This window comes from Platalea leucorodia (genome assembly GCF_965183815.1).
Source record: "Platalea leucorodia genome assembly, chromosome: 7".
Lineage (NCBI taxonomy): Eukaryota > Metazoa > Chordata > Aves > Pelecaniformes > Threskiornithidae > Platalea > Platalea leucorodia.
The window spans coordinates 40,354,631-40,370,720 of NC_138829.1; the positions used below are offsets into that span (position 1 = coordinate 40,354,631).

The 16,090-nt window shown below is 47.8% G+C and overlaps 1 protein-coding gene across 1 annotated transcript in view; it reads left to right on the forward strand.

The window, feature by feature from the left end:
• The window catches only part of TTC9 (tetratricopeptide repeat domain 9), a gene marked incomplete at its 5' end in the record, with an annotated part of 28,909 nt that extends 19,483 nt beyond the window's left edge, over positions 1-9,426 (forward strand). Inside the window, 2 exons of the mRNA XM_082317742.1 lie at positions 3,310-3,492; positions 8,654-9,426. Coding sequence (XP_082173868.1) covers positions 3,310-3,492; positions 8,654-8,733 — 263 coding nt within the window. The 3' untranslated portion in view covers positions 8,734-9,426. The remainder of the gene's footprint in view (positions 1-3,309; positions 3,493-8,653) is intronic.
• Positions 9,427-16,090: the final 6,664 nt, after the last annotated feature.

Genomic DNA, 16,090 nt, shown 5'->3' on the forward strand with positions numbered 1-16,090 from the left:
AGGAAAACCAGCCAAACTTCCTATTTCCTTGCTTAAACATCAACAGTCAGTTGGGAAGCATGATGGACAGGGCCCCTCCCTTGGAGCTAATAGCATTCTCCCCCTCCCCACAGCACATTTCACCCAGTAGTTTCAAAACGGCTTATTTTACAACAGATAGGGACTCTTCATCACCATGTGACTTACAAGGTTTTAAAAACTGGGAGTTACTTATTGCTTAAGCTGACACAATAAATCAGCTGCCAAATTGAGAAGGATAACCAAGTATGATGGATAACCATCACACGCTGCAGGGAAGCAGGACTCCCTACATTCTGAGCTGGAGAGATGTAGCCACTGGATGCTGTACTACAATGAGAACGAGACCGGCAGGGAATGGGTGACTACAGGTTTGCATCTGCAGGTAAAGGGCACCCTTCTAATCGCCAAAGAGCTACTAGAGATGGTGGTGTGCAGGATCAAGCCCATTCAGTTTCAGGAAAGCAGGAGGAGCTGGATAAACCTCTCGATTCCGTCTCTTTGAGTGAGCTCTGTTCCTCAGAAGGATTCACTGGGGGCCTATTATGAACCGAGAAGGAGGGTGATGAGGTGCTTGATGTGGTAAACAAACACTCCCAGCCAGAGATGCACATGTCTGTGTACGAAAGCAACATGTTTTCAAAACAGTTCTCCCCTGACTGAATGAGGTAGGAAGTACAAGGATTCCATGTCTCTTCCATTTCTGAAAGCTGAATTACTAACAGCCTCAATATTTGCACTGAATCGCAGTCCATTGAGATGATTTCAGTCCACCAAGAGCTGAAAGCACGCACCTCTAAATATTTATAAGGGAGATACTCCCTCCAGGTTCATTTCCAACAGCCGCTTCCAACAGTGGCTCCCCAAATGGCCAACTCTTCCAGCAGAACTGTTTCCTGCACATCCGTCTGCTCGCTTTGTTCGGATACACACGCGCCTCTCCTGCAAGCCATGTGGTACTGGCTTCTCTGCTGCGCGCACGGCTAGCGGGGATGCCCTGCAGAATCTTTACTGTGAGCGTGAGTCACAGAGAGAACCCAGCTGGGTATCTGGAAGCCCATTTGGGTTTATGAATTAGTGGGAGGCAGGAGACTTTTTCTTTTCTTTTAAACCGATCCATGAAGCAAGTCCGATATGGAATTATGGAGTTAATATACACGAATAGACTGCCTGTGATTTTTCAGAGAGTCATTTCTATGACTCTAACGGGAAATACCAAGTAGTAAATGAACAGAAAGACAGAAATCCACCCCCCCAGTTCCTCTGAAAGGCAGTTTCACAGAACGTGAAAGGCTGGATCGGATTGGCAGTGTGCTGAAAGCTACTGCCACTGCTGTACGTGCTACTGGTCAGATAAACAAAGCAGTCCCATTTCCAGGGCTGTGAAGCCGGCAGTAAATTTACACAGCCATCTTTTTAATAGCTTTGAAAAATAAAGGAAAACAAGGCATGGTCATTTCAAGCTCCATTAGAAACAGAGTGAGAAAAATCAATGTTTGACAAATAGGAAGGGACAAATTCTGGATAAGGAAATGCTGCTAAGCTTTTAGAAACATATGTGTTTTTTAACTGGCAATCAAATAGCGAGCAACTAGATGCCTTTGAAATACCTATGCACTTTAATGGCAGGTGCTGTTAAAATATATTAAGAGTCCATCATTAAAGCAAATGGGACAAAGCTCTCATTAGTAATTACTGCGTCACTGAACCAAACGTACCAGCAGCGGGGCTAGTTCTGCAGTCCTTGCTCTACACATCTCTACCATCAATTCTCTACTGCTAAAAATTTGTTTATGATTGTTCCCAGTTAGCTATTTAAGCTTTAAATGTGTACTTGAGTTAGGAACGTATTCTAGCCATGTTAACTGATCATAGACTAGGTTGGAAGGAATCTCTGGAGGTCATCTAGCCAACCTCCTGCTCATGAAACATAAAGTGAGTATAGAGAGGTTGCAGGGCTTACTTTAGGGGTGCAGGGGAAGGGGATCAAGAACTGTATCATATTGCTGACCCGGCATCATACCCTCTCAGTTGCAGGCTGCAGTTACCATGCAAAAAATGAAGTCTGGCTGTTCATTGGCGACACCTGAACTGTGACAACTTGGATTTCCAGGAGCAGTGAGTCTCCTCCTTGCCAGAGACACACTGAGTAACACCACCTGCCATGGGAAATTTCTCTCCATGCCCTGGCACTTGACACTGCCAGCCTCTGAACCCATCCTTGCAGCAGCATCCTGCCTGCTTTCCCCAAATCGTGTCGTTCCCAAAGTTGCCTTGGGTTGCAGCACCAGGTGGCCTTGCGGACAGCACAACTTTCTTCATTTCCCCAGAGACTGACTGCACCGTGTCCTATTCTTGTCAGTTTTCCCCAAACCATTCTTAATGCCCAATATGCCTAATGAAGTTTAGCCCACCAGAGTAAGCACTACAGTAAGCCACGAACAAGGCTGTAAACATGCCTCAAGGATCTCCCCCTTACCTGTATTTCACTTCTAGCTGTGGGAAACTCACTATGGGGATTTTCTTCAGCTCCTTAACATTTATGCAACAAGTGTCCCTCAGCACACAGAGTCCTCAGCATGCTGTTTCTTCACTGTCTTTACCTTTTCTTTTAGGAATTCAGCAGAACTGACCTCTCAGGGTGAACCTGCGTTGCAATACTTTGCAGAAAGCACACAGCCCAGCACATTTGTTCCCTGTACTACAGCTCCAGGTGTCTCTGGTTTGCTAGCTGCACATTCCAACAGAGCAGAGCCCCTTGTTGTTTCCTATAGCAAAACTCTATACAGGACCTCCTGGATAAAAGACATATTATTTGTAAATCTAACAGCCTTGGATTAAGCCAAATGCAAAATCTGATCCAATTTAGTCCCTTTTTTCCTTGTCAGATAACTGTTTGACTGCCTTTTTGTACTTTCTTGAGCTCCAGCCCTCAGCCTGAGAAGCGGTTTTACTACAAACGAAGCCAGTCGCTGCCACGAGACCATACGGCATTCCCGCTCTGCGGAGGGATGTTTACGTTCTTGCTCTCTCCCCCAGCCCCCAGGAGCAAACACAATCTCTTCACTTTGCAATGCCAAAAATAGAAGCGTTTGTATTTAAATTGCGAACAATCGAGTTTGGCAAACAATCCGTATGACTGCACCCTTTCTGAATCACCGGTCTGAGTCATTTCCCTCACCTAAGCTGCTCTCTTCCCCCGTGCAGATTGCAGGAACAGGGAGAAATACGGCACTAATGTTCTCCTGTCTGTCTGTGTGTCTTCCCCTGCTCCATCCCCATCCCCTGCAGCTTGCCTACTCCAGGCCGAGCTGGTGAATTACGAGCGAGTCAAGGAGTACTGCCTCAAAGTGCTTCAGAAAGAAGGCGAGAACTTCAAGGCGCTCTATCGATCGGGAGTGGCGTTTTACCACCTGGGTGACTTCAACAAGGCCCTCTACTACCTGAAAGAGGCAAGATCCCGCCAGCCGACAGGTATGGGGGGGGGGGGCAGGGACGTGGCTTTGCATTGAGCGCTTTTGCATTTCTTTTCGTGATACTTTGTCTGTCCCTGACTTGATTGCATTGATTTCCACAGGGATGAGCATGACTCCCGGTATCCTTAGCCGTACTCCCCTCCAAGCACTCTCTCGTAGTGCAGCAAGGTTGCAGTGACCAAAGGTTAACCACTGCCGAGGCTGCAGCACAACCTGGAAGATAACAGTATTGCTGGAATGCCATCGGTGTGGAGGGGATCCTGCCTCTCTTTCACTCACTAGTTTATTTTTGTAGAAGAAAGCAGGATGGGGAAGAGTCTATCCCGACCTTTACATTTTCTGACTCTGAGAACAAGCTTTTTCCCCTTAGCAAAGTCAGGACACTATTTGTAATCCTCAATAGCCATGCCTTCCATCATCTCAGTAAAGGGTTAGTATTTTAATTTGATCAAAGAGACAGACATTTACTCACAAAACATTTATCAAGGATGCTTCAGCTTTTGCCTTGAAATCAGCCAAGTATCTGTCATCCATGTGTCAAAACCCAAAAATTCATTTTGGGACAGCAAAGAAATTACATATTCAAACAACTTGGCCTTGCCAGAGCAACCACCTTTATACTAACCTACCCAACCTCAGAAAGGGGGTAGAAGACCACAATGCAGAGATGATGCTTCTATTTTTCAAAGAACTGCCTAATAGGGAGATAAAACCATACTATTGTTTAAACCATTTCTGTTAAAAGAATTTTCTAATACTCAAAGAAAAATAAAAGGATCACGAGAAGGCAAAACAGAAGCCATGTGCAAAGAAAACCCCACAGAGCAGCTCTTCCACCTGAACTTGCGAGGGAAGAGTGAGAACTGGGCATGAAACAGGAGTGGCCCTGGGCCCTGGCAGAGCACAGTGGAGCTGACATTCATTGAAGCAGAGAAGGCAAGGGAGGCTTAGCTAGCTGTGCTTGGCATCCTACAGGCATCGGTCCTGCGGGGCTTCTGCGGTGGCTGTGCCCCAGAGGAACATCAGGGAGGGTGCGCTTAGGGGTGTGCTGGGATCTCCTTCCTCTTCCACCTTCCATAAGGATGCTGGGTCCCATCTGCTGCACTTGGCCATGGGCTCCCGGCGGTCTGACAGCACAGCTGTGCACCCTACACTCCCTGAGCAAATGTGCTTAAAAGCTCAGTTTAGCCTATTTTAGTTTACAGCGTGCCCTTCTGCTTTCAGCCCTTGCCAGAAGCAGGAAATGGAGAAGTCTATGCAAGAGAAAAAGCAGACAGTGAAAAATAAGAAGTTATCTTAACCTTGAGGTTCTGACTAGGCTCAGATATGAAAGAGTCCTTTTAGCTGAACCACTTTGCTTCCATTTTTTAAATATGTATTTCTGTGCTCTCCAGTCCCCCATCCCCCCAGTGATACTATTTATTTGGGATCCCTCATTGCTTCTTGAAATAAATGTTAATTTATTCAACAGCAACAGCTTCAAATACCACAGCTTGCTGCAAAAACATACCAGAAAGTGTCCCCAAAGGCCTTTAATGTATACAAAAAACAGTTTTGGCCTTCAGCTCTGCATCAGAGACTCTTCCCTGTTGTTGTTAGACCATTCAAGGCCATTGTTCCACTGTTTTATTTATGATTATGGAAAAACTTCAAGGGTATTCAGGGGGAAAGAAGCGAATACATACGGTAAGAAAGGATGTGACTGTTAAAACACAGCAGTAGGAATCAGGTAACGCTATCAAGAATCATTATGTGACCTGAAATAAGTGAATGTCTCCACTTTCAGTGTCTCCATCTGCAAAATGCAATTGTTTTCCTTTATCTGAGGTTTCACTACGCTCACTGGTAAAAACACTTGGTTATTATTACAGTCATGTATTACAGTCTTTTTTTTTTTTCCTAATAAGGAATGTTTTTGGCACAAATTGTTGTCAGTTATTCTCTTTGGTAGGGGAGATTTTAAATGGTAAAGAGGAATTAGCTAGCAAAGGGTTTTACTGTTCTAAAGGGCTGTCAGCACAGAAAATCCCTTACGGCTATTTATTGTCTGTCAAGGGTGAGGGCTAGGTCTGGCCTGATTTCTTATGCTCCCTCCAAACAAAAAAATCACAAAAGCAGATGGAAATAACACAAGATAATTGTATAACCCTCCTTACTAGGGAAGAGGGAAGCTGCTGTTAAGTTGTGCAAAGTATGCATGCAGCCCTCCATGAACTCTGTGTCCAGAGGCTGGTGCAGCACGGGCAGCCAAACATATACCTTACCTTCAAGCCTTGTTTGGCTCTTTCTCACGGGTGGGGCCACATCTTCGAGGTAGGTTCTGACTGTGATTGAGACCAGACCATCGGCTCACCTGGCAACAGCAAACACCCACAGCCCTACGCTGAAAGCTCACGTTTGGGCATCACGCAGACTGCACGTACAAGCCAGATTTCCCATGCTGTGTGGAGCTGCCTTCCTGAACACCTGCGACTCAGAAGTCCTGGGAACAAAACCCAGGCCACGGTGTCTGCACAGCAGATAAGCAACTGGGCTCTGAAACTACAGGGAGAAGCAGAAATGACCTTTAAAATGGCAGGAGGCCACTCTGCACAAGGACACAGGCATGGTCCTAAGAGCCAGGAGGTGTTCCCATTGCAGCTTTGCCAGCATCTCTTTGTATGGGCCTGACCAGTCATCTGAGTTGTCCTCACCTGTTGTTCCCACATCAGCAGAAGGGGATCACTTCTTCTTCACTGAGAGATGAGAGTCTTCTCTTCATTAACATTTATGTTTAACTGAAATACTTCTGCCAGTAGAGTATGGTGCAATACTATTTGATGGAAAAGACTTGATAAAGACAGGGTTCCACTTCTGTAAAGAGAGTGCTGCTCTCATTATTCCTCTTTGGTAAAATAATGGCCCTCAAAAAGGAAGCAAAACATGCCAAACCCTGCCCGGGAGATTTATAGCTAACTTTCAATGGGAGTATCTCCCACCCTCTATCAGGCTACACCTTATTTTGCCCCAGCTTCCCAATCATGTAGAAATCTCCCAGGTGGGTGAAGCTGTGCTATCAGCAGCTAGCTACCTTACCTGCAAGCCTAAGGGAGTTGGCAACCATTCATTGCCCAATTATGCACTGAACCCACCTCACCCCCCCAGCCAGGCGTTGAGTCCCTGCAGGCCCAGGCAGGTGTGATTTCCTAACATGCCTAGGCAGTTATCACTTCTCACCTGCACCGGGCAGACGTTCAAAGTGTGAACCTCAGCAGCAGGGATGTTTACCCAGGCTGCAGCCCGTCAGTGCCTAGAAGGGCACAGAGCAGAGAGACTGCAGTGAGGTGCAGGCAGCACAGCAGGACTCTGGCCAGGCTATGAGCTCTGCCTTTACGCTGCTGGGCATTAGTCACCTGCCTGCCACGTGCACTGATTTTATTTTAGGCCTAAAATTCAAGGCCTAAAACTCAACTGAATTTCTTCACTCTGAGAGGCTGTGCAACTAAAACCAATTCTGTTTTTAAAAAAGCTGCTTTAAAATTTGCTGGGCTGGTATGAAATGCTAATGCATAAACAGCCCAGGGTGCTGGTGCACCTTGTCTAACACAAGCAACAGCAGAATTTCTTGGCTTGTTAAGAATGCCCCAAATGGAGCAAATAACTTAATCACTGAATCCCACCCTCTGGACTGACTAGGATGATGCAGTTGAACCTGCAGAAGACTCAGTAGGGAGACCCACCTCGCCAGAGACAGCTTGAGAAGCCACAACAGCATTGCCACAGCTCGCTGCTACCCCACAGCATGTTTGTGGAGAGCTCTGTGTGCAGGGAAGCTGATCCGGCTGCCACTGTCTTGGCTGTGGCTGAGGGCACAACAGAGATGCCCACTTCTCATGTTTAAAGGAAACTTTGTACCCACAACTGCTTTGGTGGGTGCAATACCCACGCTTGCTGGATGTGTTACCAGTAATTTACTCATCTCTTTAAAAGCTCAAGCACTTCTCATTTCCCTATCTGGTGTGGGGCACATGGCTGTTTGGATGAGGAGGAGACAAGATTGCCCTCTGACTGTGGGCTGCAGTGCACTTCAGATATTGATTTCTGAGGATCTAATAACTTAAATGGACTAAGCGGGCCCTGGTTGGCTGGCTGAGTAAGGCTGTGAGCAAAGAACCATTTTTCAATCAATACATAAGTGAAAGTGGCTATTTTTTTGCTTGCTTGCTTCTGATACCACATGGCTTTTGCCACTATGTGGATGCCATGTGCGTGGGAAGCCACCCTCGTGATTGATAGTAAATCAACACGATTTGAGAAATGATTGACTATGACTGCAGAACACAAGGTCTGTCTGGGGATACATACTTGTTTAGATCAATCTGTGCTTCAGAGTGAACAGGTTCCCTCACTGCTGGGGCCAGGAAAACTCATGTGTTCTGTGTGCTGTGTTGATGCACTGAAATACTGGAAGGAAAAAGAAGGCTCAGCTTCCCACCTGCACAGTAGTGAGATCTCACAGCTCTCTGCAGGGATGGAACGGTGGTTCTCTACCCCTAGGAACTTCATTAGACAGGATAGACAAGGCAGCGTGCAGCATAGCGCATATGACAAAAATGGAGAGAGAGTGTCATGGTGGAAGGGCTTCCAAATATGAAATTTAAGGAAAGCAAGGGTACAAAGAGAATGTAACGGATGCTCTTCCCAATTCAACTCATCAGGGAAAAATGTGAGAAGAGTGAAATAGGCTGTAAAAGGGATAGGAGGGTGAAAAGGCAGAGCGTAACTGTACACAAGATGTCTTTAGGGGCTTGCATGCAGGCACTGAGGGAAGGGAAGCCAACGGAGGTGCCATTCCACAAGGACAGGCAGGGATGACCTGGATAGTTTCGACTGTGTGAATTCAACTGTGCTGACCAAGAGTAATCAGAGAGAAGGTAAAAACTAGCTGAGGCAAGATCGTGAGCAGCAGGGATGGTGAGCACAAATCAGACCAGGTCCTCCAAAACCAAAGCAGCAGGGTTTGGTTCAGAGCCCCTTTCAACTGATGCTGTTCATGCAGGCAGTGCTGGAGCCATGTTGCTCTCCAGGTGATGCACCAAGGATGAAGGTGCAGTGTGTCTGTCTTTCACAGGGAGTTCTAACCACTGTAGTACATGTATGTGTGTGCTCTTTCCCTGCAGATACCAATGTCATACGATATATCCAGCTGACAGAGATGAAGCTCAGCAGATGTTCCCAGAGAGAGAAAGAAGCCTTGTGAAAATGAAGCCGCTTCAGCTGAAGTGCCCAAGGGGGAACATTTCCTTCCTAGAAGCCCATTTGGTGGATTTTCCTGTTTGCTCTGCCTCATCCTCATCTCCTCATCTCCTCATCCATCCACTCTCCCTTGCTCTTCATTGAATCCCAGTTTTGAAAAAAAGAGACAGATGCTGGATATGGCTGCTTGCCAACCATGGTAATACCCTTTCCCCATGGCAGGAGAGCACAATGGCTACAGCCAGCCTTGTTCCAAGACAGTGTCACACTTCTGGAGTAGGCAATGCTGCGGGACCTTTCTGGTCCTGAGCTGACTGCCTATTACCCTTAGGGAAGCAATCCCCAGAAAACGACTTCCTGACCAGGCAAGTTGGAGACAAACAGTTTCTACTCTGAGTGATCACTGGAGCTTGGAAGAGCTAAGAAACCGAGAGCCGCTGGTCATTTCGCAGGGGATAGCAAATGCCTTTTTACCATCAGTTCCCTCTGCCTGCTTCTCCAGTGTGTGTTATCAGTCTCCAGTGAGAGCTCACACGCTCCCAGTCTAATGCCAGTGAAAACTGTTTCTAAACATCCTCTTAATGAAAGCACAGAGCACCCTACGAACCCCACCCCCCGCAGAGCTGTCCCGGTGCCGGAGGAGAAGGCTGTGGGCTACCACAGAACGCTGAATGGACTATGAAAGCATGGTGTACAGTGTGAGGGAAAAACTGTGAAATAATTCATTAAAGGCAAATAAAAATTATTAATAGGCAACAAGTCCAAGCATTGCTTTTCGAAGGGACCTCTTGGGTTCCCCGTGTCCAGACAGGCAACATTGTCTAGTGGGGGGCAGCATGGGGTGGGGAACAAGGGACGTCTCCATTCTTATCTTGGCTCTGCCAACGCCTTGCTGTGTGATCTTGGGCAAGTCACTTAGCCTCTCTGTGCCTCAGTTTCCCCATCTGTACACTGGGGATAATAATACTTCCCTACCTCGCAGGGGTGTTGTGAGGATGTACTAGTTAATGTTTGTAAGTAACAGTACAGTGATGTACAGTGCTAAGTATTATTAGTACATTGGATTGAGGTCTTGATTCTCCCACCTTGTGTTGGTGCTTCCTGTGTCCTGTTTTTTCTTTTGTAGGAGAACATGGTGCTGACAAACAGGGCAGGACCAATAGCTTTGGAGCCTATTTCAGCAGCCCATAGGGCCTGTTTAGACCTCCTCCAGCAGTCTGATCACTTCTAAGAGTTCAGGCTCCTTGGCTCAGGGGTCCTTTTCTGAAACTGCTAGCAATGGGATCAGTAAGTGCCACAAACACATTTCCAGTGTGACTGCCCCATCAGTGGCCCACAGGGACCTGCTCCCAGTTGCAGGATGTACATGAGTGGTCTCATCCCATGGTGGTCAGTATGAAGTGAGCATACCCAGAAGGTACTTCACTTGGCCCTCAGCCGAAACATGGAAACTGAAACATGGAGAGCTGAACAGACAAAGTTCAGCCAAGTGCTGTCTGCTTTCGTCCCGCTAGATGTGGTATCTATCTGCAGACTGCTGGCTATGGCATCCCACATTCCAGCTGTGGTATCTCACCACATTTTTCTCTAGCCGAAATTTGAAAGAGCTGAGAGAGAAATATAAAGAGAAAAGGCAAATCTCTATCTTTGTCTCTGAAAAAATTGAAGTTGTATTCTTTAGTTCAGGGACACATCCAGCCCACACTGGGGTGGTGAAGAGACCATCTTAAAGTGGCATAGAAGTCTCTGAGATAAGGTAGACCTACATCAGTTGTGTGAAACTTGTATTACCTGTGATGGCACCAGAAGTTCATGTTCCTCAGGTGGGTGGTGGAAAGCAGCTGCCTCCCAAAATTAGGAACACTGTATGCAGCTACTGTGAAGGAAAGGGCTGCATCCTGGAGGCAGCAGAGTCACCTTCTTCAGATGACCCATGGTTCATACATCTGTGCCAGAAATAGCAAGCACCTCTGCCCACCACTACATGTCTAAGCAATAAATGAGACTACAGCTGCTGCTAGGACAACAATTGAGTTAAAGACAAAGAGGACAAGTGAGGGGAATTCTGTAGGTAATAATGATTAACTAGACCAGAAAAAAAGGTTAAGCAGAGGTGTGCTTGGGTGCATGCAAGATGTACCTGGTACTGTATAAAACACAGAGCTAATACAATTCCGTTTCTCAGGCACGTGCTGTCCTCCATATCCTAAATACATCACAGCACGTAGCAAATTCAAATAGAGGTGACTCCCCCTACTTCATATTGCTCATGACAGTTTATCCCACAGCTGCGTGTGTCTGTTCACTAGGAGTGAAATGAGGATTCATCCTGCAGGCCATGCAGGAGGAGAGGACACCATCTACGCAAACAGTCTCTGCCTCAGGAAAGCTCAGGCAAGCAGAGCTTGTTACTCATGACCTTAAGGTAAGAGAAAGGGTGTTTTCCAGTCACTGGAGATGTAGGTCCATGGACTGTCACTTTGTCTGGAAACAATTTTAGCCCTCGCAATGGCTTCACTGACATACTGTCACTGCATCAGTCCCATGTATACATTAGTATAAAAAGCGCACAGCAAACTCCAAAATACAGTCTCCTCAGTTCTCAGCCTCTTTCCCTCCAGGAGCACTGTAAAGTGTGGGTGAAAGTGGGAAGTTTGTGAATGTGCATATGAAAAGATCTCAGAGAGCCTCCAGGTGCTACACAACAACCTCCTTTCTGCAGAAAATGGTTGTCCTTACATAGCTGGACACTCAGGGTACCTGCAAGCAGTGCACACTCACACTAGGAGCTGGAAGAAGGAAGTCACCAAAGAGAAAACAGTCAGGGACTGTTTTGCCAGCTATGTAGCATCTGCATGTTTCCACAGTGACACAGAGCTTGAACGAAACATGGACAAAACTCCAGGTGGGGCCCATCCACATGTCAAGGAGAGAGACAGCAGCAATGCCACCAAAGCCAACAGAGCTCCTGTGGACTGCACTCTCCCCGTAGTAGCCAGCTGTGCCTTGCAGTATCAAACATCTCAGTAGAGTTTGCAGTCTAATGGGAAAGACATGCAGACACATCACCACTTCTACTGTATGTGTCAGGGCAGTAGGGAAGAGCCTTTGAAACTTCCTAAAAGGCTTTATCTTCTGCAGAAAGAAAGAGAAGGCATATTTGACTTCCAGCACATCAAGGGGCTCTTCAGCTCTAGAGGAGCAAGGCCCTAAAAGACCACGGGCAAGTTTGTCTCCTGGCCACTGCTGAATTTGAGAATACCCAAGGGAGAAACTTGTGGTTTTGTCCAAGAACTGCCCTAGCAGGAAACAGAAGAATGAAATAAGGATTGGCCCTAAAGGGGAGAACCTATTATCAAGCCCCCCAAGAAAGAGGTCTATGTGTACAACAAGACCCTCCAGAGTCCATAGTTAAATACAGTTGTACACCTTTTCCAGTGAGTGGTCATTAAAAGCGAGATGTGGAGGTGTGGGCAGAGGCCACCCAATCCCACCTAAGTTATCCAGCCATTGCTGTAGAGACTTAGAGAGGCAGACAGACGCTCTGTTAGAGGTGGTCATGTCCACTACAAGTTGATGGTATTTTTCTGTGGAGCAGTCAAATGGCAACGTGAGAATACACATCCTGGAAGCCAAAACAGCAAAAAAGGGTTTATCTCAGCCAGGTGGTATATGCCTATGTCCTCGATATGCGGTACATAGGGGAATAAACACAGGCCCTTCCAGGTACCCCATTGGGAAGGGAGCCCATTCGCCCATCACATGTGAAAACAGCAGGAACAAAATGGCATGGCAGATGCCAGGCAGAGCAGTAGGAAAGCTGACAGCAAGCAAAAACTGAGGTCGAAATGAGGGAGGGATGAGCTGATCATGGGATGCAAAATCCAAGCCAAACCTAGCTAAGTTCATGAGCAGAATGAGAATTGAACTAGAAAAAAACCTGGCCAAAGGCTTAGCCACATTATTTGCAGTTCATAACAAGACCCAGTTTTAACGGGCAGGATACACAGCAGGAAAAAGGGCAGTAAGATTAGAGGTGATTTTCCAGCTGGAGGGGGCAAAAGAGGGGGAGGCTTCCTTCCTCCAGCACAATCATTTTTGAAAGTGTGAGGATAATACAAACACATGCTGGCTGCAGAATTTTTCCAAATGTGTTAACAATTGCAGTTGGTAAAAGTGGCCTGGACAGGGTGGAGAGGTCTCTGTTTAAATTAAGAAGAGGGTATCACTGGTTTCCAGAACTGACAGGAAGACAAAGGTCTGGCTATCCTTGCTTGCTAGTGAACCCAGGAGCCCGTGAGATGAAGAGGAGGATGTTGAGTGCAGAGCAACCCCCTTCGCTGTGCATCTCCGTTTTGCTTTCCCAGAATTTCTCTGCAAGTTTCATATGTGTAAATGTTCTCCCCAAACTACAGCCCAGCAGGTCCAGGAGTGGCTGTGTTCTTGTGATGCTTCACGTGAGGTCTCCAGAGGCTTTGTCTGCATTGTTTTCTTTGTGCTCAATCCCTTGATGATACCCTTTCTCTGTTCTTTTTCCAAGGGGCAGGAGAAGGGAAGGGGGAGGGTATGCACTGGACAAAGGGGAAATCAAACCAAATTCACACAGGACCTGCTGACTGCCCCTCTTCTCTGCTCGTTTATTCACCTTTCCTTCTACACCCTGAAGCACACTGATGTTCCTCCCAAGTTTCTACTGTGAAACTCCTTGCTCTGCACAGTAGTTTAGAGGCTGGGGCAGGAGTTACTTAAATAAGGAGGAACAGTGTTGGGCAAATCTGCCACCCAGATGGGATGCCTGGGAGGCTGCAGTAAATTATCAGGTTCCTTAATACTATCCATGGGTTTGCATAACCAATTAGCAGGACATTGTATTGCTGCAGCTGGTATGAGATGGCTTCCAGAGATTGTTCTGAGTTGATCTTCTTAGGAGTTCCTCAGTTACTAAATGCTGCAGGCTAAGCTACCGCACCATCAACAGTCTCAATGCTGCCTCAGTGAAGGTGATAAAAAGCAAATACACCCTCCTTGCTTCTCTCACAGCTACAATTTAAGGAAGGTAAATTCATGGATACTTGGTAAGAAGATGAGAGGAAACCTGTGGCAATACAGGACTTTAGCAGCCTGTGAGGTGGAAGAGGGTGTACATGGTCCCATAGATGCAGGGAGGGGAAAAACCCCCTCTCTTTGGCTTCCCAGAGACCAATGCTCTCTCTGTCACAGCAAGGGGCCAGCTCAAACTCTGTTCAGCCAGGAGAGCTGTGCCTACAGCAACTGTTTCCAGTAGCGGTTGTGATGGGGAATCAGGAAATAAGTAGACTGTGTAGTGCTCAGGAAATTACCTTGTGTATTGGGTTTGCATGGCAAGGTTTTGGTAGCAGGGGGTTACAGGGGTGGCTTCTGTGAGAAGCTGCTAGAAGCTTTCCTGATGTCTGATAGAGCCCATGCTAGCTGGCTCCAAGATGGACCCGCCACTGGCCAAGGCCAAGCCCATCAGCGACAGTGGTAGCACCTCTGGGATAACATGTAGGAAGGGGGGAAAAAAAAAACCAAACCTGCACAACTGCAGCTGGAGAGAGGGGTGAGAACATGTGAGAGGAACAGCCCTGCAGACACCCAGGTCAGTGAAGAAGGAGGGGGAGGAGGTGCTCCAGGCACCAGAGCAGAGATTCCCCTGCAGCCCATAGGGAAGACCATGGTGAGGCAGGCTGTGCCCCTGCAGCCCATGGAGGTTAATGGCGGACCAGATACCCACCTGCAGCCTGTGGAAGACCCCACACCAGAGCAGGTGGATGTACCTGAAAGAGGCTGTGACCGCCGGGGAAGCCCGTGCTGGAGCAGGCTCCTGGCAGGACCTGTGGAGAGAGGAGCCCACGCTGGAGCAGGTTTGCTGGCAGGACCTGTGACCCCACGGGGGACCCACGCTGGAGCAGTCTGCTCCTGAAGGGCTGCACCCCGTGGAAGGGACCCACACTGGAGCAGTTCATGAAGAACTGCAGCCCATGGGAAGGACTCACATTGGACAAGTTCGTGGAGGACTGTCTCCTGTGGGAGGGACCCCACGCTGGAGCAGGGGAAGAGTGTGAGGAGTCCTCCCCTGAGGAGGAAGGAGCGGCAGAGACAACGTGTGATGAACTGACCGCAGCCCCCATTCCCCATCCCCCTGTGCCGCTCGGGGGGAGGAGGTAGAGAAATTGGGAGTAAAGTTAAGCCTGAGAAGAAGGGAGGGGTGGGGGGAAGGTGTTTTAAGATTTGGTTTTATTTCTCATTACACTACTCTGATTTGATTGGAAATAAATTAAGCTGATTTCCCCAAATCAAGTCTGTTTTGCCCATGACAGTAGTTGGTGAATAATCTCTCCCTGTCCTTATCTCGACCCACGAGCTTTTCGTTATATTTTCTCTCCCCTGTCCAGCTGAGGAGGGGGAGTGATAGAACAGCTTTGGTGGGCACCTGGCATCCAGCCAGGGTCAGCCCACCACACCTTGTTACCCTAGTTTCATGCCCACTCCTTATCCTATGGAAAGCATCTGTTATGCTACATGGACAGAAAAGAGGGCAAGGGGAAGGAGAGGGAATGAGGCAGGATGGAAAGAAACACAATACACCTTTTCCCCCTCTTCCTAGCACAACTGTACAGGAGCAAATACACTGAACGGCCTCCAAATCTTTTTCACCTGCTAATACGAGGACCCATTTAGCAAGTTGACTTGTCCACTGCAAACTGGGAGCCAGAGGCTGCGCTCCTGAATTTCCCTCCTCCACTTTGCGATGAGCAGCGAGTTCTGGGTCTGCCTCTGTGCTGGGGCTGCCTCTGCCGGGCGCAGCAGCCAGCACCGCGCGTCTCCCTGCCCCGGGACCTCCTGCTTTCCCCGCTGCCTGCTTCGGACAGGCTCCAGATCTGCTTCTTGCCTGCTACAGCTCTGCTGTAGTGCAGGCACACAAGCTGAACAAGCAGATTATGTAGCAAAATTACTATTTGTGTTCGGTGGGGGAAAAAGGTCTGGCTGTAGCTGTGAGCCCCATGTACACCACTATTCAACCACGGCAGTGGCAAATGAACCTGCTTTACAAGAGAGGCTGACTTCACGGGCTCTACCTGCAGCCTTTCACATTCCTTTATTGCCAGCCAAGTTTTATAAATAGCAGCAGCTCTGCAACAACTAACTTTCACAACTTTTGTTTCCTTCCAGAGGACTCCCCTTCACTCTATTTTGCCCGCTGGGGAGTGCGAACCCGTGCCAGCTCGTAGCTACCTCTGGCAACTCCCCATCGCTGGTGAGGAAATAACCTATAACGTAGCCAGGTGGAACTGGCAAGGGCATTAGAGAATAAGAAGATAAATTTGGCTGGGGCTTTGGGG